Source organism: Colossoma macropomum, unplaced genomic scaffold, assembly GCF_904425465.1.
Source record: "Colossoma macropomum unplaced genomic scaffold, Colossoma_macropomum, whole genome shotgun sequence".
Classification (NCBI taxonomy): domain Eukaryota; kingdom Metazoa; phylum Chordata; class Actinopteri; order Characiformes; family Serrasalmidae; genus Colossoma; species Colossoma macropomum.
Genome location: NW_023494808.1, coordinates 14594232 through 14621531, shown reverse-complemented (window position 1 = coordinate 14621531; position 27300 = coordinate 14594232). Strand labels below are relative to the sequence as shown.

The 27300-nt window shown below is 37.3% G+C and overlaps 1 protein-coding gene across 2 annotated transcripts in view; it reads left to right on the top strand.

Moving 5' to 3' along the window:
• The first annotated feature begins 8665 nt into the window (after nt 1–8665).
• si:ch211-132g1.7 (prostaglandin F2 receptor negative regulator) overlaps nt 8666–27300 on the top strand; it is a 30570-nt gene continuing 11935 nt past the window's right edge. The window contains exons 1-7 of one of the 2 annotated variants that reach the window (XM_036557405.1): nt 8666–8754; nt 12359–12724; nt 16445–16852; nt 19295–19660; nt 22933–23355; nt 23728–24135; nt 25832–25939. In XM_036557405.1, the coding sequence (XP_036413298.1) occupies nt 8691–8754; nt 12359–12724; nt 16445–16852; nt 19295–19660; nt 22933–23355; nt 23728–24135; nt 25832–25939 (2143 nt within the window). In that variant the 5' untranslated portion in view covers nt 8666–8690. Of the gene's footprint in view, nt 9181–12358; nt 12725–16444; nt 16853–19294; nt 19661–22932; nt 23356–23727; nt 24136–25831; nt 25940–27300 lie in introns of both variants that reach the window. The other variant, XM_036557404.1, reaches the window with a different exon arrangement.

Below are 27300 nucleotides of genomic sequence, written 5' to 3'. Positions count from 1 at the left end.
GTTGTCAGCCTGTCTTCAACATTAGTATATCAACATTATTTCAATTTTACTATGATGTTAAGGTGTCATATATATATATATATATATATATATATATATATATATATATATATATATATTTCTGACATATATATATATATCTACATATATATATATCTGACATATATGTCAGATTTTGACACTGAGAAATTTTATTGTTTTTTTGTTTGCAAATAGTGCAAAAATTCAAGAATAATGTTTCTCAATGTAAAATAGCAAAGAACTTGGGGGTTTTAGTAACTATGATACACAATATCATTAAAAGGTTAAAAAATCAGAGGAAATCTCTGTAAGGGGCAAGGCCAAAAACCAATCTTTAATGGCAGTGATCTTTGGGTCCCCAGGCAAAATTAGATATAAAACAGACATCATACTGTAGTAGAAAACAGCTGTACAGGCACAGGAACACTTCCAAAAATCACTATCTGTAAACAAAGTTCATCGCTGTATCCACAAAAGCAAGTTAAAACTCTACTATGCAAAGAAAAAAAAAGGTGGACTGAGCTGAAGTGGAAAAGTGTCCTGTGGTCCAACGAATCAAAATGTAAAAAATCTTTTTGGAAATCATGGATGTCGTGCCCTCCTAGCCTAAAGAGGAGAGGGACTGTCTCGCTTGCTATCAGCGTGCTGGTCGAAAGCCAGCATTTTTCTCCCAAATATCACTGGATCCACTGAATTATAAGGCTCTTAAAGAGTAGAAATATGAATATTGCTACATTAAAGCTAATGCTGCCGTGCATCAATTTGATGTCATTAAGTTACATGAAAGTAAGGCAGGCTATGGCCATGTTCTGACGAATTGTGCCTCCTTGTCGAAATGTCCTACCGTAACACATATTATAGTAGCTCTGTACATAAAACTCCAAGTAGTATATTTTGATAGCCCAAATCACCTTATTAAAAAATACTACCAGCCTTAAAACTATGAGGCTGAAGTCAGCTTCCTATTCACCAGCTTCTTGGTCAAATTTTCCCATTCCACCTTCAATGGTGCAGCAGTTGTGATTAGCTATCACAAGCATTAGCAAATAGGACAAAACAATACAGCAAAAAGAAGTTAATGTCACCCACCTGTCAAGCAGTAACAGAGCAACCTCCTCATCCCTTTCATTTCTTTCAACTCTCGATGAAGTTGAAGTTCTTTTTTGCAAGCTTCTTTTTCGATTTTTCACATTACACCTTAAATGGTGCAGCTATAATTATTGTAACGTCTCAGGCACAAGAGATCTGCCGCATCACATGGAAATTTGAACAAGAAGCTGGTGAACGTCAGACAATGTTACCAGCATTAAAAGAACTAGTATATTTTAATTTATATATTTTAAACGAGCTTATCAGGGGTAAGTAGTAATATTAAGCTGAGTCTGTACTGAATTAGCCATGCAGGATGGAGTGCGGGTAGCATTATCCTTGTAGAGCTTGTCAAAGCAAGCAATGAACAGAAGGAAAAGATCTATCATATTCCAGCAAGTATGAGATGAAGAATAGATAATTACATCATAACATCATAACCTACATTATTTGGCAGGGAAAACCTCTTTCTTTTTTTCTGACTTCCTTTTATGTGCCCTCATTCTGTACACAGAAATACACTACCACACTGGCAACCATGCTGGATGGCATAAAGGTGGCTACAAGTCTAATGACGTCAAATCAATGCACAGTAGCATTAACTTACATGTAGCAATATTCATATTTCAACTCTTTAATGACCTTGTAATTCAGAAGATCCAGTGATATTCGAGAGAAAATGTTCCTAGGAAAAAACAACAGTTCTGGAACATTTTTGATTGCCACAGGATGCGACAGATGCAATTTTTGAAACCTGCATTCATTCTTCTAATAAAGAAATTGCTTTTAGACCCGGAGTTCCTTATATGGGCATAAGAGCACAGCGCCAACTACAAAAGCATGACATGACTTCAGCGGTCTATAGATAAGCAACCATTTGTTGAGTAGTTTCAGTGAAAATGATAGTAAATATACATAAATATTTGTAACATTTTTCTCTTTTGAATTTCCCTCTACTTATGTTAATTGTTTTATAAAAAAAAAACATTTACATCTAATTCTTATTGAACTACAGCAAGACTGATGAGTCAAAGCACAATTACATTGTTGTTTGTCAGCTGTTTAACCCTCAAATGGATACCACAAGCAAGGCCTTCTCTGAAAAAGACATTGTCTGGATGGCAGCATATGTTGCCAAAACCTGCATATATCATTCAGCGTTAATGGTGCCTTCACCGATGTGCATGTCACTCATGCCATGTTCACTAATGCACCCCTATACCATCATGAATAGTGGCTTTTGAATTGTGCACTCTTAACAAGTAGGTCTTAAGCCAGAGGACACAGTGTCCATGATTTCCAAAAAAAATTTCAAATGTTGACTCGTCGGACCAGAGGACACTTTTCCACTTCCCCTCAGTCCATTTTAAATGAACTTAGGCCCAGAGAAGGTGGTAGCATTTCTGGATCCTGTTTATATATGGTTTCTTCCTTCGGAATCTCTGAATCTTTTAATGATATTATGTACTGTAGATGATGAAAAGCAAAAGTGTTTTGCTATTTGCATTGAGAAATGTTATTCTTGAATTGTTGCACTATTTGTTTGCACATTATTTGTCTTTCACATAGTGATGAACCCATTCCCATCTTAACTTCTGAAAGACTCATCCTCTCTGGGATGCTTTTTTATACCCAGACATGTTACTGACCTGTTGCCAATGAACCACCATGTGTTTTTTTAGCATTACACAAGTTTACCAGCCTTTTGTTGCCCCCGTCCCAACTTTTTTGGAACGTGCTGGCATCAAATTCAAAATGGGCATATTTTCAATGAAAAATAGGGTTTAAATGATTTCCACATCATTGCATTTTGTTTTTATTAACATTTTGCACAGCGTCCCAACTTTTTTTAGGAAATGAGGTTTTACTTTACGCAAGCCCTTTCTGTGCTTTTTTACTTTCCCTGCACATTCTCTCTTTCTTGTTTTTTGTATTTACCGTACTTACTTGTACAATAAATACAATTTTTAAAATGTAAATGAATAAATAAATAGTGTTGCCCCAATCTGTTGTGAAACCAGGGGCATGTGCGGGGCCCTCCTATCAGGGCTTAGGGTGGGCTGCCACCATAGGGCACTAACATCAGGGCTGCATGTGACCCCGGTTTCACGACTGACAGACGCCCAGTTTTTAGCCCACAGTGGCCCCAAAGTGGCCCCACATGGGCATGTTTGCAGGGATGTTGGCTTTGCAGTAACTTCATTGGGGCAAATGAATTAGATTAGCTATTCCAGCACAAGCCTCAGTAAACCTGCAGACACAACTGATGATGGGTTTTATCTCCTAATGTTCATACTGAAAATGATAATTTATCATTTAGAGGAACATTTTTCTTTGTGTTGAAATAAATTTAAAAAATCATATCGCTTTATGTTCTAACACGTACTTAAGACCTTGCTGTCAGTTTCTACTTGAAACCTTTCCTGAGCCCCAAAACTGATCTATTCCACTTGATTCAAACTGTTTGCACTGTGTCAAGTCTGGGCTTGTGTGTGCACCTGCTTATTAACAGGTCATATTTGCCTTTAAAACTGAGACTCTGCGAATTAGTTTTGCTCCTCTCTCATATTTTAACTCCCATGTGCCACCTTGCTGTTATAAGAAGCATGTGCAGAACGTTGATTGGCACCACAGTCAGCACTCAATATCTGTAAGACAATAAGTTCTTTTGAATGACAACATCAGAAATACACAACATTCCTGGTCAAAACTCCATGAAACTCTATTTACCCCCTCCAACATAACGGAATAACCTTGATTTCCAGTGAACCGTATCAACTGAAGAAACAGGAGCAAAGCTACTTGCTTCAAATACAAGCAAATCAAGTACTTCTATCGAACAATGCCATCTTGTAATATTTACTGCCCCCTATGCTTCACCTGTGGTAAGTGCAACCAAGCTGGTTTTGATTCTCAATTTCACAGTGTTTTTTGGACAGATATTAGACATCACAGCAGAATGGCTGAGCAGGGGTGCGGCTAGAGCTTTTAGAATGGGGTGGCCAGGAAAGACCCAGAGATTTTTAGTGTTTGCTTTGTGTCTTGATATGTTAAATCTTATGCCTACATCTAAATGTTCACTATACCAAACACTGAATATTATATGTTTACCAGAAAAAAAAGCAAAAAAAAAAAAAAATATATATATATATGTTTTAAAAAACTATTATGCTAGTTAGTAGGCAGCAGAGAACATAACAAAACACTATTTGTTCTTAAACTGTCCAGTCTCAGGGCTGAGGAGTATGTGTCTCTTGTTTTTTGCTAAGTAAGCAGCCCTATCTGAAACTCAAAGCTGTCTATACAGCCTCTGCCTCTCTTCTGCACTCTGTATGGCTGACCTAGCCAGGGTAGCAAAATAAGCACTTACATATCGATAAAGATCCCATTTCCATATGTGCTATTTTTTCAAGTGTTCTGATCATTCTTGATATTAGCATCAGTTACTGATGTCACAGCATGTCACTAGTGTTATATGAATATGGTGTAACACCAGTGACTGTGACACTAGTGACATTACTGTTAACATCGAGGATTTTGTAAACAGTCTGCCCCATTGATGGCAAAGTGATCATGTGCAACTATCTAGCCATTAAAGCACATAACAATAGTGACAAAAAGAAAGTGATGTGCTGCCTAAAATTAAGCTTAAGATGCTTCTTCTCTGATAAGCCTTGACTCAAGAAAACAATTTAATAGAGATGAAAATACTATGTTAAAATGTTATGTGTCCAGATGACAAATGTATTTTTTAAATACAATACAAAAAATATATAAAATCCAATTTTTAAAATGTACTATAATGTTACTGATGTACACAGTAAACATTAATCTGTTTTATACAATTTCTTAAAAATATTGTTTTATATTAAAAATAGTTTCTCAAATGTTGAAAATTGGTTACGTGATAAGCTGTTTCATATATGTAGTGCACTATGAAACCTGGAAAAAAAGAAAATGAAAGAAAGGATAAGGGAAATATTTAATTTCAGGTCAACTGTTTAAATGTACATAATGACTCTTGGAGCTGTGCCTAATCTTTTAAGCAACGTTTTAAGCTCTGCAACCTTTGTGACATGGCTTCCCACTCCAAATGAAGAATGACCCAGTAGCACTGCTAAAGAGACCCAGTGCACATTCACTCACCTGTTTCCTCAGCAAATAGTTCTATTACAGCAAGATACGCTATTATTAAATACGGCGTCTTCATACTAACTTAATAACTGATTGATAACAACCCGATAGCACATTTTCACCCTAAAGCATAACTGATGCTTTATTGACAATGGCTGTCTTACTTTCCATGCTTCATGCTAGAATGGCACAGGTTAGCCCTTGGCTATGACTTGTCATGACTACAGAACGTTTAACAGGTATACACACAGATATAGACACAGGGTGATTTAAAAAGATTCATCCGATTTCAAAATGATTGTTTACTTGTAAATCATTAAGAACAATGCAGTAAATTGTTAATGGTTTAAGTGAGCATAAAGTTTATTATGTAATTTTACAAGTGCTCAATATGACCTCCTCCAGCTGTACGGACAATGCGATAGTCAAATTCATCCCATACTCGATTGAGCATGTGGGGTATCACTGTACTCACAGCTCATTCAATGCAATTTCGGAGATCATCCCGTGCTGTTGGGAGTGGTGGCACATAAACAGAATCCTTAATGTACCCCCACAAAAAAAGTCACATGGCGTGAGATCTGGTGATGCTGGTGACCTTTTTCTTGGAACTGTTGGTACCAATGACAAATACTCTGAGCTGTTGGAGGTTCACTACCATAGTGACAGTCAGAAACTCTATGAACCCTTCTTTCAATTGGTATGTGATTGGTTCCTAGGCGCCTCATGGTTGTAAAAATATGGCGCTTTGAAATCGAATGAATCTTTTTGAATCACCCTGTGTATATGTGTTGTTTTCCAGCACCACTGGGCCACCCCATTGAAAAAGTTAATTTCAATCAGGGTGCCAGGTTAGACCCAGCGATTTTATTGGGGTGGAAAACTACTAGGGAAAAAGGTGTGTGGCAATAGTATAAGAGAATAATATTTGGCTTGTGTATCAAGCTAACCTAGTGTTGCATTAGTAGGAACGTAAACTCAGCACCGGATTCACCTCTAACAAAATCAAGCCTGCAGCATGAAACACATGCATGTACTCAGCTGTAAATCGGATTTAGCTTACATTATAAACAATAGACATTACTATCTGTCTAGTAGTAGTGATAGTAGTTACTCATTTTTGAAAGCTTAGCATCATATGGTCTACTTCATATAAATGTAGCTCACAGAGCAGCAATGGGTAAATTATAAATGTGGTCAAAATTCTATGAAAATTACAAAAATAATAGGCCTCATTCTCTAATATCTTCCTAGGTTTTCTCTTAAATGTTTTCTTGAGAAAGGTCTACATCAGATTCATGACTTGTTCTTTAAAGCACAGAATTGTTCACACTTTTGTGCTCTTGAGTGTGTGTCGATTCTTTTCTTACCTAAGAACAAATCCCAAATAAGAAAACATTGGTGAATGTCGGATTCTTCGTAAAAACTGTGTTAAGTGTGTTTTAAGAAAAAATGTCTTTTTGGTGAATGAGGCTTATAGTTATTACCTGGTTAACCACATTTTTAAATGCAGTTTCATTCTGAAAAAACTGAAAGCAATATCTCTGCTGAAAACTGTTACATCACTCCACAAAGATCACGCCATGGAACAAAAATACTGTAATACATTGACATAGAGATTTTGTTTAGGTGCTTTTAAACATTTTCCTGAAGTAGCAAGCCTATGTTAGCTGCTTCCTTAAGCAAAACAAACAATAATAACATTAAGGATTTGAGCAGCATTCACTTACCTGTGAGAAAAGGTGCTTACTGAGTGCAACATCAGATCATAACTGATTGGTAACTGCCCTGAAGGCAGATTTTCACTGTAAAACTGCTCACACAATTTAGCCGAAGTTTTCTGCGGTGAGTTGATGATAGCTGACTGTCTCACTTTGAATAAATGGGGTGGCCACACTTCTTGGCAGGGTGGCACTGGCCACCCCTTGGCTATGCCCCTGTCCCACACAGGTTTAATTTTAAAAAACATCTTAAAGCTTTTTAAAGAACTACGCACTTCTGTATAAGTAGTATTTAAACCAGGAATTCTCCTTACATTTTTCTCTATAATAACTGTCACTCCTGTTAAGGATGAACACAAAAATGACAAGAGATGAGAAAAGAAAAAGTGATGTCTCAAGAAATCATTTCTGTTACCTGTTAAAACCTGTACATCAAAGTTGTACATCAATAGAAACACTTACAAAGGCTAATTCAAACATCCTCTAACGTTCAAACTCTTGAGCGGCATTTCATGATTTCCTGTCTCAGTGGAATATAAATATGAAGCAATATCAATTCCTGATTCACATGCTTTCGTCTGTACTTCAACATCTTATTCACACTCATGTTAAGTAAAACTTCTGCAGCTCAGGCCACATGCCTCAGTGGGCTCTTACATTCACAGGAACAGATGCAGAAGCTCCAGGTTACTCTTGATGAATGCGAAGCTTTGAAGATGGGTCATTCTACAGAAACGTCCATTTTTTTTATCTATCAGTCACTGTGACATTTTTAATGAAAAATGCATTTTACTAAATGGCTGCTACAGAGCATCAAACCACATGTTGTAAATCATGGAATATCCACTAAAATATGTAATTTAATCCATTTGTATTCTATTTCTTCACAATCACCTAAGAATAAAGTAGGTCATACCAGTGACGTCAACTAAAAGCTTCATATTCAAAATCACAAGCTAAATGAAAAATTTCTGATAACTGAAAAGATGCAGTGGACTTACCACATGCTTTTCTTCATAGATCTTAGAAAATAGGTAAAAGGAAGTCAAGTGATGTCATCAGTGTGATTTTTATTTCAAAATAAGAGATTTTTTGTTAGGCAGTAACACCAATGACACAACTCCTGGGGAGCACAACATTCATTATATACATTTGTTTTCTTTATGTCATTTAATTAATATATTTCATAGTCATGTATAGATTATTGCAGTTAAAATTGCAGAAAAACATATTTTTAACTGAAACTAACTTGCTAAATTACCCAGAAGGATAAGCGGCTTATAAGATGTGTGTGTGTGTGTGTGTATTGCTAAATTGATTGTAACCTTAACATGTTTTTTAAGTGTAATATATCTGTAAACGCTAGGGACACAAAAATGGACGTTTCTGTATAATGACCCAGACGTGTTTTCAGCAGGGTATGAAAAATCTCGACTTACTCGGATGTTTTGAACACTAGAGGGCATGAAAGATTGTCTGTGTTGTCGTTTCCTAATGAGAGAGAGAGAGAGAGAGAGAGAGAGAGAGAGAGAGAGAGAGAGAGAGAGAGAGAGAGAGAGAGAGAGAGATCTCCTACTGATCCAAGATCAGCATAGACAGATGTCCCCATGTAGCACCTGCCAGATCTGCTGCGCCACCCTCCCAAGGAAAAGTGAAAAGACTAGAGCTACTATCAAGAGTCGCTAACGTGTCACGTGCTCGCCACACCTGAACAATTTTTGTAGCATGACCTTTGATATGAGAGAGGTGTTTTCCGCTTCTTTCCTAATGAGCCTTGTTGAAGAGAAAGGTAATGCGCGTTTTAGCGAGTAAATCTTGGTTTTGTAAAGCTAACCTGTCCAGACCTGCGTTCAAACAGACCTAATTCTGAATTAACCGAGGAGCTTCCCAGCCAGTAAATCTGTTCGAGCGGTTCCGTTGTTGGTTAAAAACTGCTTAAGGACTCGGTTCACCAGTCGAAAACCGAGGTTTCGTCACATTGCGTCACAGACGCAAGTGAAGTGAAGGACTGTCCGGTAACGCTCGCTCCTCCTGTGTGAATCTGACCCCAACGTGGTGAACAGGTTTGTTTCTGAATCGCGAAAATACATGACAGAGAACGGGCACGTAAGATATCGTCAGTGCGTGTCAGAGAAGGACGGAGGTTTATCAAGAACTACGTGCCACCACAGCATGGAAAGGCTGCTCGCGCTTTTCATCCTATGTTTTACCGGCGGTGAGTACAGGACACATTACGGGACTGATGAAGGACAGTGGTGTATCTGAGAGGAAGGGTCAGTGGCAGAATCAGACTCATTACTGTCTTCACCAAAAGCTACCTCAAACCAGCAGATAGAGAAATAAGGAATCACTTATAAGAGTTATATTATAGCTAAGTTATATTATGTTATATGAGTTACAGAGTGTGATTTTAATATTGATCTTAATAATCGGAAGTGTGTTGTACCTAGTTTTATTTAGTCAGTTCATTAAGTAACATGTTGATGGATTTGTATCGTCTGGAGTTTTTTCCAGATAAAAGTATTACTTTCAGATAATACTTTTACTCACACAAGTAAATACGTGAGGAAAGGAATCTACTTTTTATTCATTTACAGTTGAATCACTGACATTAAGTTAGTAATTACTTTTTTGTGTTTTATTTTTCAGCCAGCTTCTGTACTGTTTGAATGGTCACACCTCTCAATTTAGAGTTTGAGCTTTTTATTTCTTCACAAAATTGTCATTAAAGTATATTTAAAATCTAACCCTGACTAGTGTGTGGTGTTGGCTGAATCACAAATGGCTACCTTCCATGGTAGCCATTGACTGTGCAGTCATGAAATAACAGCTTCTACATTAAAATATTATTTATCTAATAGAAAGCAATTTATATTCAGCCATATTCTGAATGACTCCCTATCTAACATTTAGTGCACTATTGGGGTGTAGAAGCCATAGTTTTGTGACCTATACAGTGTACTATATAGGGAGTAGGGGGCCGTTTTTAAGATTTAGCCAATGAAACCAAGTGGTAAGACACGCAGAAGTCAAAATGAGCGTAGGACCTGTAACACATGCAACACATAATTATACTTAATGAGTGCACAATGTCTAGAGTGCAATTAACAAGATTCTTTAACCTAGTGAACTGTGTCTAAGAGAGATATCTTTGGGTTTGTGTGCATGTAATCTGTTCCTGGTAGAGATTTCTATTTCATGCTGAAATGACATTGTCACAGAGGCCTCCGCTTAATTGCTTTCTCCCTGAATTAGCACAGTGAGAGATGCTGGTACTCTAAATTTGGTCTGTGTTGTGTGTGCGTGTGTGTGTGTGGGTGCATGCATGCATGTTTGTATACTTACTGTTTATCTGCATGTCAGAGCCTTTGTATGAAATTTACCCATATAAATAAGCCTTTACTTTGTACTTAGGCCAAAGGTATAATATTGATGCATAGCTTTCCCCTTTCTTTCCCTTCTTTGCAAAATTGTATATATAACAACCTTTTCAATGAGAATTCCTCTAATTTTTCAAAATGTATAATTCAGTTGTTGGGACAAAGACATTCAGTGTGGTCTGATGTAGGGAAACTCACCAACGATTTTTGGCATTAGGAACCAGGGGTTGAAATGTCTACAACATATTTGCCGTCCAGTTTTCATATATAATATTGATAATGGTAAAATAGTGGTGAGTCTGAAAAAAGACATTTTTGGTACTTTTGCATCACACCACCCTGCATGTATCTCTGAGTTTAAACACCTCTGGTCACATTATGTTTCAGTTCGTTTAGAACCGAACAGAAACTGACTTCACTGAGGACTGAAACTGTAGGCTACTCTGGAGGAGAAAACTATAAATATAATAGAATAATCTGGAATTGACTGTTCGCTGAAGCTACTCACTACTATACCCTATAATGTCAATAGGGAGGTTGGTTATTTAATCATAATATTTGAAAGGTTAAATTTACCTTCTACTTTAGTTTGAAGTGTTAGGTTTTTTTGCAGCGTTGCTGGAGGTGTGATGTAGACGAATGCTTGTGCAAGTCTTGTAGTGAGTTGTTCCCAACATTAAAGCTGTCCAACCAGTTCCAGTTCCCATGCAATCACCTTCTTCTGCTAGTGTGAGAAACAGATGGCTGCTAGAGTCTGTGTGAGAATGTTGCAAAACTTGATCTCATCTCTTTTTTGCCTCTTTTCATTCTCTTTCCCCACAGTTTTTCCTCTCTCTGTTTATACAAGGGCGGGTGATCCCTCTCTTCAAAGAGAACCCCTTTTGTGGCCCTAAGAAGGTCTTGTTTAAGTTGGTGTCTGTGAGTGTGCCTGTGTGTTTATTTTTAAGCATTTTGAGGACAGAGTGGTCCTGACTTTGTCAAGTGCTTTTTACAAAAGCTACATGTTAATTTTTTTTATACTGTTCTTTGGTTACTGACATTAGGCTTAGGCTTAGAATTTTCCTATTAGACATTAATGGTGTAAAGTATTATTAGTATATGAAAACAGAAAAAAATTGCATATACTACTGTAGGAAACCTCCCTTTGCTAACTAATAGCAGTGGTCCTTGACCTAGAATGGTTGATAAGATTTGAGAGACCATGATGTCATGCATCCTATAAAGGTTCACAGGGACTTTGAAGGAAAAACAGTCCTAAACATCACAGATCCTTTACCATACTTAACAGTGGGATTCTTTTCTATATAATATGCTCCTTTTTAAACCAAATCCATCTTGAATGTTTATTGTCCAAAATAAAAACTCATCTCACCATAGAACCCAGTTCCAGACAGAGTTTTCATAGTGTCTAGTGAGCTTGTGAGGTAGTTTGCTGTCATGAATGTGTCATCTAATTGTACTTTTGGAGTCTTGATGACCCCAAAATGCTACCATCTTATGCAAATCTTTAACTGTGATCCTCTGAGAAATGTTTGACGCTCTAACCATCCTCCTCACTGTGCATGGGGGTAAAATAAAGGTGTCCTCTTACAGGCAAGTTCGCTATAGCTCTGGTTGTTAGAAACATTTTAATTGTTGCCCTAACAGTGGGTATGGGCATTTTCTAGTGTTTTTAATAGCTTTTGCTTGATTGATCAAGGTCATCAAATGTTCGTTTCATTTCATTAATGTATTCTCTAATCTTCCCCGTGTTGGATAATAACTAATGAAATGTGGCCTCTGTGTCACCACATACTTATACCCCAGTGAATTATAAAGTCATGCATAACCCCTTAAGATTTCCTGAATACTCAGGTGGACTTCAGGTGAAATATAAATGGTAACATGCTTCATTTACATTTTGTTTATAACAATGTCTAGGAGTTTCAGTAATTGATGACATTTTTTTTAATTATACTTGATTTATTATACAAGTAATTTGACTGGATTGTACAATATTTGTTTGGTGTTTAGGTTTGAGCTGGGCCCGAAAAGTGTCAGTACCACCAGGACCTTTGGTTCGAGTGGAAGGTCAGGCATTGTCTTTACGCTGTGAAGTATCAGACTATGAAGGCCCCCCGGAGCAGGACTTTGACTGGAAAGCAACACGAGGTTCAGAAACCATCAATGTCATCTCCACCTTTGACTCTTCGTTTCCAGACCAGTCTTTAAAGGACCGGGTGATCAATGAGGACATCAGTGTGCAGAGACTGGGAGATAGTACAGTGGAGTTAAGGATTAGAGAATCCAAAGTGACGGATAGTGCAACATACACCTGCAGTACCCCCAGTACTGATTCTGTTATCAGTGGAAACTATCATGCAAACGTGCAGTTAAGAGGTAGGTGTGTGGGTTCACAATTCTTTGTATGCTGTGAATACATTACTATGTGTGTTGCATGTTTAGGTTGGGTCCACAACTACAGGAGATAGCTGAAGCTAGCTGTTTTGAAACTCAACAGCCAAACAAATACAGTGTTCCTGTAGACTGTGTGTGCTACTTAAGCTAGAATACATGAATGCCGGTTCTCAATTAGTTCTAATCGACTATCTGGTCATATTCAGGTGTGAATTGATGTAAAATATTATGTTCTTCTAAAAATCTAACATTTAGCTTTGCATTGCTTCACATGCTGTGTACTTGATTATATTAAGGCAAAAGCACATTAACTAGTGTGCTAACAATACACACTTGAGGTCTGTTATCTGGGTGTAATTAATGGTGCATTATTTGATATATTCTTTGCAGTATTCATAATTGTAAAACAATATTTCTCAAACTATTACCCTTAGTAGCTTATTTCGATAAAAAACTTTGTGTTCCTGCATCAGTGTACATGTGTACATGAAACATTTTTAGAATCCAATTCTCGAAATACCTAGACATCAGAAACATTACAGTGAATCAGTCCATTTCAGATGAGCTCAAGAGAAGTCAACAGTGTTTCTGGACTTTGTTGATATATGGCTTCCACTGTGCATAGTGTAGTCTTAACTTAGATTTGTGGATGCAGCTATGGACGTTGTTTATTGACAACAGTTTGTCAAAGTATTCCCAAGCCCATGCGGTGATATTTATCGCAGGTTTTTGTAATCTGTCTGAGGGATCAAAGTTTATGGGCATTCAGTTGTAGTTTTTTTGGCTTTGCCCTTTACGCACGTAAGAGACTTTTTTCCAGATTCCCTGAATCTTTGGATAACATGGACCACAGAAGGTAAAGTGTTCCTCACTCATTGAGGAACATTTTTCTTAACAGTTGGACTATGTACTGATGTTTTGGGCAAGTCGCGACTCGTAAAGGACTAGGCTTTCCTGGATGCTACGTTCATGCTCAAGCATGACCACATCACATCTTTTACGAACCCCTTTTCCAGAAAAGTCAGAACATTTTGTAAAATACAATAAAAACAAGAATCGTTTGATTTGTTAATTCTCTTGAAATTTTATTTAACTGAAAAAAGTACAAAGAAAAGTTTTCCAGACTGCAAGCCAGTCAAGCACACACACTCTGTGTCTATGAAGCCATGCTGTTATAGCATTTGCAAAATGAGGCCTGGCATTGTCTTGCTGAAATAACCCTTTCCCACTGCTAGAAGTCAGGATGGTTCCTTTCGTCTTTGACATGGAGAGCTCAAAGTTTGTTTTCTCCAAAAACAAGCTGAAACATAGACTCATCTGACCACAGCACATATTTCCACTGTCTTTCGGTGCTTGGACCCAGAGAGGTCAGTAGTGTTTCTGCACAGAATTGATGTATGGCTTTCTGCTTACCGAAGTTACCTAAGTTCAAGTTACATTTCTTAATGCTGCAGCGGACTGTGTTCAGTGACAATGGTTTTCCAAAGTACTCCCACGCCCAAGCCTATATTTGACACAATATTCTGACAGTTTCTCATGCAATGCTGTCTGAGGGCTTGAAGGTCACACACAATCACCAGAGGTTTCTGGCCTTGCCCTACACTGACTGAGATTTCTCTGGATTTCCTGAATCTTTTCACAATATTATACACAGTACATGGTGAAAGACCTGAATTCTTTTCAATTTTGCATTGAGAAGTGTTCTTTTTGAACTGTTTGACTATTTTCTTATGAAGTTTGGCATAAACAGATAAGCCACAACCCATCTTTGCTTGGTTCTATAAACTTTTCACTCTTATTTTGCTCCTGTCTCAGCTTTTTTGAGGGTGTTGTGGGCATCAAATTCTAAATTTGTTTATATCAAATTAAATTATTAAATCAAGTTGGTCAGCCAAAACATTTAAAAGTATTTTTTTGTCTTTTTGTTAATTAGATAAAGGTTTAAGAGAATTAACAAATCACAGATTATTGTTTTTGCACTTTTGCACAACTTTTTTGGAAACGGGATTTGTAAAATATTTTCTGAACATTTAACAATGTTCATAGTCTTAAATTACCCCTTCCCAGCTTTTTGGAACGTATATTTGGCATCAGTTTCAAAATGAGCATATATATACAAAAAATAATAAGTTGATAAGCAATTATTTTAACATTTAATTATTTTGTTATGTCTTTTAAATACTGGTCAAAGTGTATCTACAAATCACCGCTTTCTGTTTTTTATTTGTGTGTCACATAGTGTCCCAGATTTTTTTGGTATTATTTTATTTTGAAAATGCAGTTATTTCCTGCATTCTCTGACTATAAACATTACATGTGGATTTCACAGGACTTGAATGCCAGGGAGGAAAAAAAACCTTATTGTCATAATGAAAAGAGCAAAGAGGTTATGCAATGCTTTCCACAGTACATGGTCTATGTGAGTAGACCTTTATGAACACAGTAGTAATGATTTAGCCATTAGATACTGTGATTCAGAGGTGACTAGGTATGTATATGCCAAGAAAGCTACATTCTTCAGTTGTGCTTATTTACAAAATATCGCAGCAAAAATGATCATACTTCCATCATGATTAAACATAAAGCAAATAATAAAAATTACTATTAGTACATAGCTCACATTAGATTTCTCTTACAACCACACTACCCATTACCAGAGATATCACTTTGCAGGCCATGACTAAGTTAAATAATCTGATGTCATAAAATGTAATTTCCTTTGTAATGTGGGCACGAATGCTGACAAAAGTTCCCTTGAACCAGACATATTTTTTCCACATCTTAATTAAAAATTTGTATACTTTTAGCAATTTTAAGTATAAATTCTCACTTGAAACAGTTTTTATCCATGACTTTCTGAATGGTTAATGCTGGTCAAGTAGGTATTGACCTTTAGATGAGTATAAGATGAATAAGCAGGTACAATGAAGTTTAGCCAAGCTTGGCAGCAATACAGTGTTTTCATTTGTTGCAAGATACAGAGAGTATGGGGAGCTCTATTCTACCAGACAAAGTGCACTTAAAGCAAGAACTATGGTTTTGTATAATAAGCTATCTATACATGTGCATTTACAAACAAAATAACACAAAGTAATTTGACTAGAGGTACCCAAACTTTTGCATATGACTGTATGTAAAATAAAGGTACACTGGTCTCAGTATTTAATCAGAAAAAATCATTCTTTGTCAGCAATGCAAATGCAGTCCTTTATTGGTCCTTTCATTCTTTTAAAGTTATTGCATTAAAAAGACCCTAAGCTCCAACTTAAGTGTTTTCTCAAATTATTTCCTTAAGTTCTTCATAAAGCATATAAAAATGTTTTATGCAACATACATATTAAATTTCCTTAGAAATTACCCATGCATGTACAGTAAACCTAAGCCTTGAGAAATCATCTTAAGGAAATAATTTTATAATAATTTTATGCAAGACTTTATTGTCCTCTCTGGATTTCACTACGTTTATTTAAACTGATTTTGCTACATATGCAATTTATAATATGCTTAGTACTGACCTTTAATACACTTTGGCAGTAAGATTTTCCTGTTTATGTGTGAAAATATTACTGCCACTAAACATGTGCCTGTGTATTTTTGTGTCCACACGTGTATTTTTGTCCATGAACATAAATTTGTCAGTACTATTCAGCACCTGTGCCAAAAATGTCCTGAACACACTTCCTTGTTATTGTTTGCTTGTAGTAATTCCTGATACGCTGGTCTTGGTCCCTGAAGCTCCAGTCTCCTCGGTCACCGAGGGCAGATCCATCAGTCTGCGCTGCAACATATCCTATGACTTCATTGAGGGAATTTACCTGTCAATTACCTGGTCTATTAAAAAGGAGCAGTCACTAGAAGAGGATATCTTTACCTTTGGACCTGATGTGGGAGTAACTGTTGGTTTGAATTTCACTCTGCGGTATGTGGATGGTGGAATGCATCTGCATCTGGACAGTAGGGGCTCCTACAGCCTGGTGCTCTCTGGAGCAGTGCCTGCTGATGAGGGAGTGTATGTGTGTGCTGCCAGACAGTGGACCAGAGAACAGGGTGTCTGGAACAGGATACAGGAAAAGACAGCAGTCATGGGTCGAGTGGCTGTTGTCCCAACAGGTGAGGATGGATTGCAGAGTAGCTTTCAGTGTATGTGTATGGGTATGTTTGTATGTGGATAGGGTTTACACTCTAAATAGTCCCTTTAGGAATAGTTTCCTTGGACATACAGTTCTCATTAAAAAAAAAACAAAAAAACATTATAGCTATAGAACCTTTACAGTATTTACTTTATGTACATAATGTACTTTACGTCACAAAGGCTCATTACGCTCCCACATCTCATTCACAAAAATGGTTACACTAAAAGATTCTTTAGGAAACCAAAAGTGCTTCTTCTTTGCCATTGATTCTGTCACATTTTTATTTTATTATTGTTTGTTTTTACCATTTATTAAATGATTTTAGTATTGGTAAAATTAGCATATGCAATCCCTGTTATTTGTTTTATTTATACAGGAAATGTGCCAGAAAAAGTTCCTCGAGCAATGTCATAGAAGAACCACTTTTGTTTCCATAATTCTGGAGCACAATAAATACTCATTAAATATTAGTTTGAAAAAAACAAATGTCTGTTGATATAATTACAATATCATGCATCCCTAAATACATACACTGCTTACACCCAGCTTAAGTGTGCATCTCATCTCCTTTGCTCATTCCATTTGTTACTTGGTGTGATAGTTTGCAATGCTTTTTTTTTGCGATTCTCTGTTTATTTAATTCTCTTGCCTTATCTGCTACATTTACTTCACTTTTTAGACTTTCTATTAAACTTTTGTGTTTGTGTGTGGTAAAAGTTAAACGGAGTTCATCAAAAAGTAAAATACTTTTCATTTTCAGCAGTCAAATTTCTTTTAGAAGTTAGACCAATAATTAATTGCGTTGCCATTACAGTCTTTAGGTCTCTTGTAGAAATTTTGTCCCATCAAACTCTCTCATTACCCTTCAATGTGATGAACACATTGTTGATTGCAAATACAGAATGATGACAGAACGGATCGAATGACATAACATGCAAAGTATGATAATTATGTTACCAGATTTGTGGGAATGTAGCGTTAGGAGCCGTGACTAATATATTAGAGCAGGGGCATACTCTCCTGAGTCAGGCTCGAAACCCTGTCACCCACATGTACAGCAAACGATATAATAACCACTCTGCTGTAGTGGTTAAGTAAAACAACTCAACTCAAAAACTACTATCATGGTGATGAATGACAAGAAAAAAAATCTATATATTTAGTCATTTTTGAAAACCATCTATTTATTAATTTTTGTGCTTGTTGCATACCCAGTCAGACAAGCTATTTTAATAATAATTTATTACTTCTCATACCATCATCACAATATCCAACCACTTTTGAACACTGCATTTTATCTTCATATTGTGAAGCCCTAGTTATTGCAAGTACAGCAAAAAATAACGTAAATCAATATTAAATAATACAAGTATTTAATTATTCTACAGTATTTAGAATGATGCAATACAATATGTAAATGCTAATGTCTACAGCTTCTGAGAGCAGTGTCTGTTTCCTTTTTTTCTTTTTTGTACTGTTTGCTAAGTGTCTGTGACTCTTCTTACAGACCTGAGTATTTGAGTTTACGTTACCAAGGACATCCCAGGTTACCATGTAGGCTGTGAGCGATGCTACAGAATTTAATTAAAACTGGACATATATTGAAGTGTCACATCTCTAAAAGGCCACAAACCCCTCTGAGACTGAGATAGCATGGGCCACTTTCTCCACTGTTAATGTGTGCTAACAGTAAATTTGCAGTAAAATATGTTCAGGATTTACAATATTAATCCAAAATATGTAATAAATGGTATCTGTGAGGTCTCATTTCCTACTCTACTGAAGTGAGATTATTACTGTTTTTATTATTTTATACCTGCATATATACACATTATATGGCCAAAAGTATGTGGACACCCATATGAGTTATTAGACATTCCATTCCAAATCCATGTGCATTAATATGGAGTTACCCCTCCACATACCAAAAATTTGTGAGCTTCAGGCACTGATGTCGGGTGAGGAGGTCGGGACTGCAGTCAACGCTCCAATTCATCCCAAAGATGTGCAGCTGCTAGACCATGGAAACCCCTTTAAAGAAGCTCCCAATGCATAGTTCTTTTGCTGATGTTGAATCCAGAGGCAATTTGGAATTTCAAGCTGAAAATTTTAGAATTTTATGAATTAATTTAATTTAGAAACCTTCCTGTAAGAATAGAGGTTCAAGGACTATATATATATATATATATATATATATGTATGTGTGTGTATCTTTTTTGTTTATTATAAGTGGAGAAATTCTCTAGAAATATTCTAAACTTTTCAACATAATATAATTTAATAATAATGTAAAAAAACAACATTGCATGAAGGCAATTCTCTTTAGTGAATAAGTAAAAGTGCATATTTTTTTTCATTACGTATTACTGATGCAATAACAGCAATGCTAAACCATTTCCCCTTTATTGTTTGATTTCAGCTGAATCCCTCACTGTGCAAGTCCTGGGCAACACCTTCCTCACCATAGGAGACACTCTGAACCTTACCTGCTTGGTTTCTGCAGATGACTATGCTGTCCTAGGTCTCGAGGTGACTTGGCTACTAAACGCCACACAGGTTCTTACCCATCTTGGTCGAGATGGCATAGTGGCAAAAAGCTCAAATGTATTGGGCATAACCCAGGTTGGAGAAGGCGTTTTCAGACTGGAGATTCAAAGAGTTGAGCTATCTGATATGGGATTCTACTCATGCAGGGTGAGGGCCTGGGTGCAACACAGCAAGGGAAAATGGTACCAGGCTACAGAGAAAAGATCAACCCCTGTAGAGGTGCTGGTTAACCCGAAAGGTCAGTAGAACTGTGCTTGCAATATGATCAAAGGACATTGCATACGAACAGAGAGTGAACTGAGTGATTAACTAGCAGTCACGGTTAGATTTCAGGGTTAGAAGTTGCCAGGGGAAATGGGTCTTGTACCTATAGCTTCTCTGACATGATTTCCTTCAGTACTTACCCTCATAACCAGAAAGTCCAAACGAGTGTCACTACAGTTGATGTTAAGCCTGAGATTCCTTAAAAAAATACAGTCTGTGTTTAGTGGATTTTACCACAAAGCAAGTTTATTGCATGAACAGAGCAGCCTACAGGATTCAAGGCAACATATAAGGAATTTAACCTTATAGGAAGTTGAAGTCCAAAGTAGTTTGCTAGACATTGTTTCCAACATCCTGAAAAGGCAAAACCAAACCCCTGTCTTGTGGGAATGAATGCTTTCTCAAGGACAGACATAGGGGCTATACTTTGAGACCACTATAGTGTAATGTATGGCAAAGCTAAGAGGTGAAAGAAAGGGTAGACATTTGTGTATTGTGACATGTACAGACCCAGGCTAAGTGACAGACCAGAGGAAGAAAAAATTTATCCATAATGGGTGTGCCATGATAATAAGATTTTAGCTAATGATGCCATACAATTCCATCGTCTTTTTTGTTCATTGTTTGCAGCTATTAAAGTACAAGTCTAAATTAGCCAAAGTGGTGACACTGTTCTATCTCTATTGCCTGCAAGGACCAAAACACTGCAATGATCGATCACAGACCCACCAAATCAACAGAATATTTATTAAACTGCATTTTTTGAGATAATGAAATTTAATTTGTTTTCTATGAGTGCTGTATTATGGCCAATCAAATCTTTATCATCTTATTTTCCCAGACCATTAATTGTTGCTTAACAACTTTTGATGTTCACCATTGTCTCAAGCCTTCAGTTTGTTTTCATTTCATGCCAGTGTTTGAATTTTAAACTCCAGCTACACTCAAAAGATATACTGGGAGAACAAGTAACAGTGAGATCCTGTGCCCAGTAGAGTATGTGGTTTTCCACCCATCCAAAGCCAAAAACAAACTTTAATAATGTCATTGTCAAAAAAAGGTTTGACCATAGTAGCAGTTTTTAGCAGTGTGCTCAAGCCTCAGCAGACCATTAAGGACAGCTGATTATATCTATAGTGTTTTAAGGGCTAGGTCTTTTTTTATGACAGTACTCAGAGTGTGTGATAAATAATTAGTCAGTCAGTGATTATTACAAGAGGAGCAGAGGTTAAGCATATACAAGCTTTAAAAAAGTGCCTAAAATACTTTAGCGTGATTTTGTAAACAAGATGTATGTGTAAACGATTTCAATGTTAAGTAAGTTAAGTTTTCTTCTAGAACCATATTAGCCAAAAACCATTTTAACAGCCTTTATTTTTATGAGGCGTTTTGCACAGGTGTGCAGCAGAAAAGCAAAAGAATGTGGAAATGGGGGGGAGAGAGAGAGGAAAAAGGAAAAAAGACAGTAGCAGAATAAGTGAGAGATAGACGGTCTGTGATACAAAGCCTAAGTGTCTGATAATGTGGATTGAGTGTCTGGTGTGGAGAGACCATCTGATCTTGACTGACTCTCAATCTTAGACACCCCTTTGCCTTTGCCTCTTGTTCAGTTCCCAGGGTACTTCATTCTTGTCCCCAGCAACTTGCTATAAAAGGCAGCCGAGGGGCATTCATCTTGTCTGTCCTATTTGCCAAGCTAAAGAAATGAGTTATGTGACCCATCTGTTCTTTCATTTGGCATTGTCTATGCAGAACCATTAGATTGTGTACATACCTCCGTAGTTTGCTTTCATATTCTGTTTGCAAACATTTTACAATATTCATTTTCCACAATAATCAATTTAAATGTTACACTACTCCTAACTAACTTAATCTTGGATTCTTTGTGTTTTGCCCCAATTTTTCAGAGTGCTTTCTACTCTCTACTATCTGTCTTCAGCTCACTCTGGCAATGAAAATTATGGAAAAAGGGTTTTAAGAAGAGTAGGAAGTAGGGAGGTTTGGAGCTATACTAGGCAGATGGTTCTAATGACTCACTTGCAATGATATCCAAAAGCCTATCGCAAACCCACCACTACACATGGGGCTTAGTGAAGCACATTCAATTGTATGTGTGTTTGGCATTCTTATGCACTCTGTTTTCCACTTTTTGCCTCTCTTTTAGCACTCTGAGAGTGAACATAGCATGTCTAGTGTTATCTTTGTTTAGATTTGTGATGTGTCTGTGTGTGTGTGTTTTAATGGCATCTTGCAAATGAGTGTGAGAGAGCTTTTGTGTGGTTTATGCCAGCACTGCTCTGCCATGCGTGCAGGCCCCCAGTTGTGCAAGGAAATGGCTGACAGTGAGAGCAGCTTCACAGAGCTTTCACCTCCAACCATGCATCTTGGCCCCACTTCTACAAGCACCTGACACTGTTGTGCAAATGGCATACATTTAATTGCTGTTTTACGAGGTACATCTACCTAATATCGTCACAAGCTGTGCCAACAAGATAAATGTGTCTAATGAAGTGGTCAATAAGTAGACACAGTGTTTATAAACTCAGCAACACTGCTGATACACTCATACATGCTAGTATGAGTGTATCAGCTGCTGAAACATTCATACTAGCACCACACCAATACTCTGCTACACCACTATCATGTTGGTGTCATGCTGTGCTGAAAATGGTCTACCATTAAATAATATCTGGTCAGCAGTGGTCCTGTGGTGGCCCCTTTCCAATAACCATTCCAGCTTGGTTGGGGTTGTGTAATGAGTGATTCCCCTGCCCTCTAAGCAGCAGACTGGAGTTTAATTTCCTGCCCTGGCTAGCACGCCAAGCTATGCCAGTAAGACTATATTTGCCTTCTTCTGTAACATGATTAACTTAAGGAGGTTGCTCTGGATAAGACCATGTGCCAAAAAGGAAAATGAAAATGGGTGGGTTAGAGGGTGAATGACAAACTGTGTAGCAATAATCTGTATTTGTTAACCTACAAAGTTTATGGAAGGTGTGTGTGTTACATTAGCCAGGGACTGCAGGTACAAGGTAGATGTCACTAATACACTGGCACCTGTATAATGTTGAACCTTTAAATGTTCTATAAATTCTAGTGTTTTTTTAACTCCCTGACATTCAGGTTAAACATTTTCCAGTAGTACATGGGGTACCCCAAAAACTGAATTGTTTGAATAACTGTGTTTATTCCTTTAAACCAAAAGCAATTGTTTATCTTTAATGCCTTTTTGTTTGTCTTTGTTAGATCCAGCGTTCACTGTGGCTCTTGATTCTCCAGTTGTAGCGCAGTACTTAGGCGATCCAACAGAGCTTGTGTGTCAAGTGACCAACATCTCTCTCTTCCGGTGTGAACGACTGGGTGTCTCCTGGTTCTACTCAGCAGCCTCACCTTCTAATGGCCAGAGGACCACTGACATCATCGCTTCCCTGAATGAAAATGGGGCTCTTGTTCCCAGTGAGAAATACAGGAGCCGCATTGACTCAGGACTTATCGTCGTGACCCATATGGAGCCACCCACCTTTAAGCTCCGCCTCCTCCATACTGCAAACACAGATGCAGGTGAATATGCTTGCAGTGTTATGACATGGGCACCCACTCATCATGGAAACTGGAAAAAGTCATCAGAACATCAATCTCATGCACTGACAGTCAGCTTGGCTTCCAAAGGTGAGTCCTCATTTTCATAATTAAATTGCATGTAAAGAATTTGAATCATTTAGTATCGACATTGGTCTACAATTTAATTTGTCCTGAAACAAAACATTGCTTCCATTTGATGCATTAGTTGCAATATTTATGCCACCCAGTCACATTCACAACAAAATAAAGAATGAAAAAGATGGAGTTGCAAGGTTTTGATATGATCTTTAATTGAACAGTTTGCCAAGACTACACATCAATGTCCATAGAACCAAGACTAATGTGTCTATAAATTAGTTTAACTTTCTATTTACAGTACACTTTAATTTTAACCCCCAACCCCACCACCTACTCTGAAAGTCTCCTTCCTCCTCACAGTCTCTTCCTCTCTCTCTCCAGGGCCTGGAGTCAGTGTCGCAGCTCGTATTGTGCGACCAGCAACTTCTACTGGCTCCACCTTTGAGATGGCCTGCCAGGCTAGACTCAAGAACCTCCAGGCGGGCATATCCCTTTCTGTCCTTATATTGGTCCAGGAAAGCATTGGTGCTCCCTGTCGCAAACTCGCTTCCCTCAACCCTGACCTTATTCTCAAATTAGAAGATTGGCAGGAATCCAGTCGAAAGGATAGTCTAAGTTTGTTGAAGACTGGCAGAGAGGAGTTCCGATTCCGGATACAGGGCGTGCAGTTAACAGATAAAGGATTCTACTCATGTGAAGTTGGTGTGTGGATGAGACAGGATAGGAACGAGTGGGCAGAGGTGGCGAAAGGAGACTCGAATAAGGTTTTGCTTACCTTTGATCACACAAGTAAGAGCTTAATACACAAATCCTTGAAACCACCTTGACTGACATCAAAGTAGATATTTACTATTTTGTGGGTTTGCTATGTAGTTTGTATAAACTACAAACTATATGTTTGAGCCTGAGTGAAGGCAGAACCACTTTATGCAATTTTCCTATTTTGCTGAAATAAGAGGTTAGAGTGTTGTTCCTATTATCACTTGTTGAATAATAAGAGGTTAAGAAAGTTCTGTTGTTCTGTTCTATTGTGGCTATAATTAATTAGCTTCTATAATTATGTAGCTCCATGAATATTGTGTGTAGACCACACATTCACATAAATATGAGGGTATAATGATTTCAAAGGACATAGCAGGATAACACTTGTAATGAGTATGCAGTATAATTTACTGCTGTCTTTCTAATTTTGAAGCCATGCTTTACCTTTGATAGAATTTAGCCTTTATCCATCACTTTACACTTTGATTTATAAAAAATAAAGGATGGAAAAGGTGCCCTTTACCAGGTGCTGTGAGGATTATTGTCATGAAGGTTGTTTTCTGTGAAAATAATGGTTAAATGTACCGACATTTAATAGTGTCATATTCCATTATGTGTGTTTGAGACTGATCTCACAAAGCATTTTTACTGTCATTTACGTTCACATGAGTTGGCATGTATTCTTACATAAGGCTGAAGAAATCTCTAATCAACCAGGAGGTGCTACTATGAGGAACTAGTGCCAAAAGAGAGCGGTGAATTGTATATTAAAGTGTTTTAAAAGAACCTTGATTATCTTTGTGTGCTTGTTGAAATGTGTTACAATCTTGTTTTGTGTCAGCTTAAAGCTTGTAAAAAGTGTAACAGCAGGATTCGGGAGTGCATATTGATATTTTTGAGCTCTCAGGCCACTAATGGCAATCATCTTCAAAATCCAAACTTCAAATTGTCTGTCTTTTCCCCAGACTTTCATGAAATTGGTTGCATGAGGGGGGAAAAAAGAATTAATCTGATCTGATTTTGTACTAAACCTAGCATGAAATAGCTGTGTATTTTTTCCTGTAAGGTAGTAGAGTGTTTAAGTAGTTTAACCATGATAACCTACTTTTAGCTATACATCTTAAATGAAGTGCTTCAATTAAGAACACACAATTTAAGCTTTAAAGTAATTTTCAGATTGGTATTGGTATTGGCCAGCACTCAAGCTTTCAGCATCAGTATTGGTATGCAAAAATTCATACCATCTCTAGAGACATTCTTAAGTAGGGACATATTTAGTTGTTTTACTTAATGTGTGACATTTGTCAGAAACGGATGCCTGTTCTATATTTGTATAGTTTAAGGTAGGGCAAATGAATTAAATTAGTCTGGAAAGGATATTTAGTTCAAGAATCATGGCTTTTGATCATACATAAATCTCTGCACTTTGGAAAAGCTAGTTTAAACTAGTTCAAAATGGCACTGAAACCTGTGTTCTGTTGTTATGCTTATGCCTTTACCCCATTGGTAGTGAACTCAGCAATTTAGGAATTCTTGAATCAGGAATTTGTTTGTGAAACAATGTGGAGGAAAGATTGTTTGAGATAGATTGTCTGCACAAGATGTTCCATACTTGTTAAACAAGTTTTTTACTTATTTGCTTGTTCTGATGGTGTTTCCAGACAGACGAAAGAATTTAAAAAGTCCATCCTTAATCACTGTTTTACATTCTTATTCTCTGTAGGGCCATCTTTCGAGCTATCTATCAGTTCAGACACCAGCAGCGTTTACCCCTGGGAAACAGTTAAGATGGAGTGTATAGTGAGTCTATCAGGAACATCTCCCAACACAGGTAAGGCATATTTGTTTCTATGAAAAAGACTGGATAATTTTAAGTTCAATCACTACACATTAAACCCACTATTCATTTTGAGTAGCCAATCCAGGAGCCAAGGATTAAATCAACACAAGTGTTGATTTCGGCACCAAAATTTGCCCAGAAATCATTGCCATCACGTCCCTTTTCAAAACCCCCAAAAATGGCAGACAAAGCTGCAGCAAGCAATAGCTATGAAATACTTCAAAATGCTTTATATTTAACAACTATAACATTCGATTTGCTGTGTTCAAACTGGGATCTTAGAAACTACACCATCTCCATGCCTGCTTTGATGCTCTGTAAAGTGACCTTGAGCTTTGTAAAGGCACTATCTAAATAAAACATTATAATTATTATTAGTAGTAGTAGTAGTAGTAGTAGTAGTAGTAGTTGTTGTTGTTGTCTGTTACACATAACAGCTGATACGATTTTACATTACTCTGCTAGCTTGCAAGTCAACAAACTAACATCTTAATAGGATGAGTAGCAGTTGGCGAGGGCATGTTAAAAAGTAGCATTGAAATGGGACCCCAGTCTCTTGTCCACCTGTGTTTCGATTGTAACCTTATCCAGTAGTGGACTTATTTGCATTTTATAAGCACTCCAGCTGGTTTACTGATATGTTTAATTTACAAAGAGAAACTGTCAAACACTAAAGTTGCAAAGCTAAAGGCCCAATCCCATTTCTTCTTTTTACCCCTACCCCTTGTTTTCGAGTGTCACTCTAACTAACCCCTTGGAACTGAGTTACAAGGGGTAGTGGTTGAAATCTTGCTGTACGAAATGGGACAACCCTCAAATTAGCATTCCTTCATTAAAAGGCTACTAGCAGTGCTCTGTAGGCGACCCGGCCTGTCTTCAGTGATAGCAGAGAAGGGAAAAGTTCAGCAACCTCACTGCTGAGCTTTAGTTACATTTAGGGCATCATATGCCTTCAAAGAGCGGGTATAAGACAATTATTTATTAGCGCCCACCGCTAAATCTTTGATGATATGAAGCTGAAGCAGTTACATTCTGGCGCTTCAGGCGTCAATACTGCTGGACTATTTAAGGTGGAATGGGAAAGTTAGCTAGCTAACTACTGAAACATTAGCATGCTATTAGCGATTTTTTATGCTTGTTATGAAGAAAATGACCATAATACATTGCAACAACATTAAACTAAAGATAATACAATGGTTAGTGTAATTTTTAATGGAGAAAATACTCACATTTGTGGGTTTCTTTGGTCGCTCGCGCAGCCATCTTGCTGGTTTTTCTTTTTTTTCTGATAACACTCCGTTTGTAGCCCTAACGCTTCGCCCTACCCCTCTATCTCAACAAAAATTGGGACA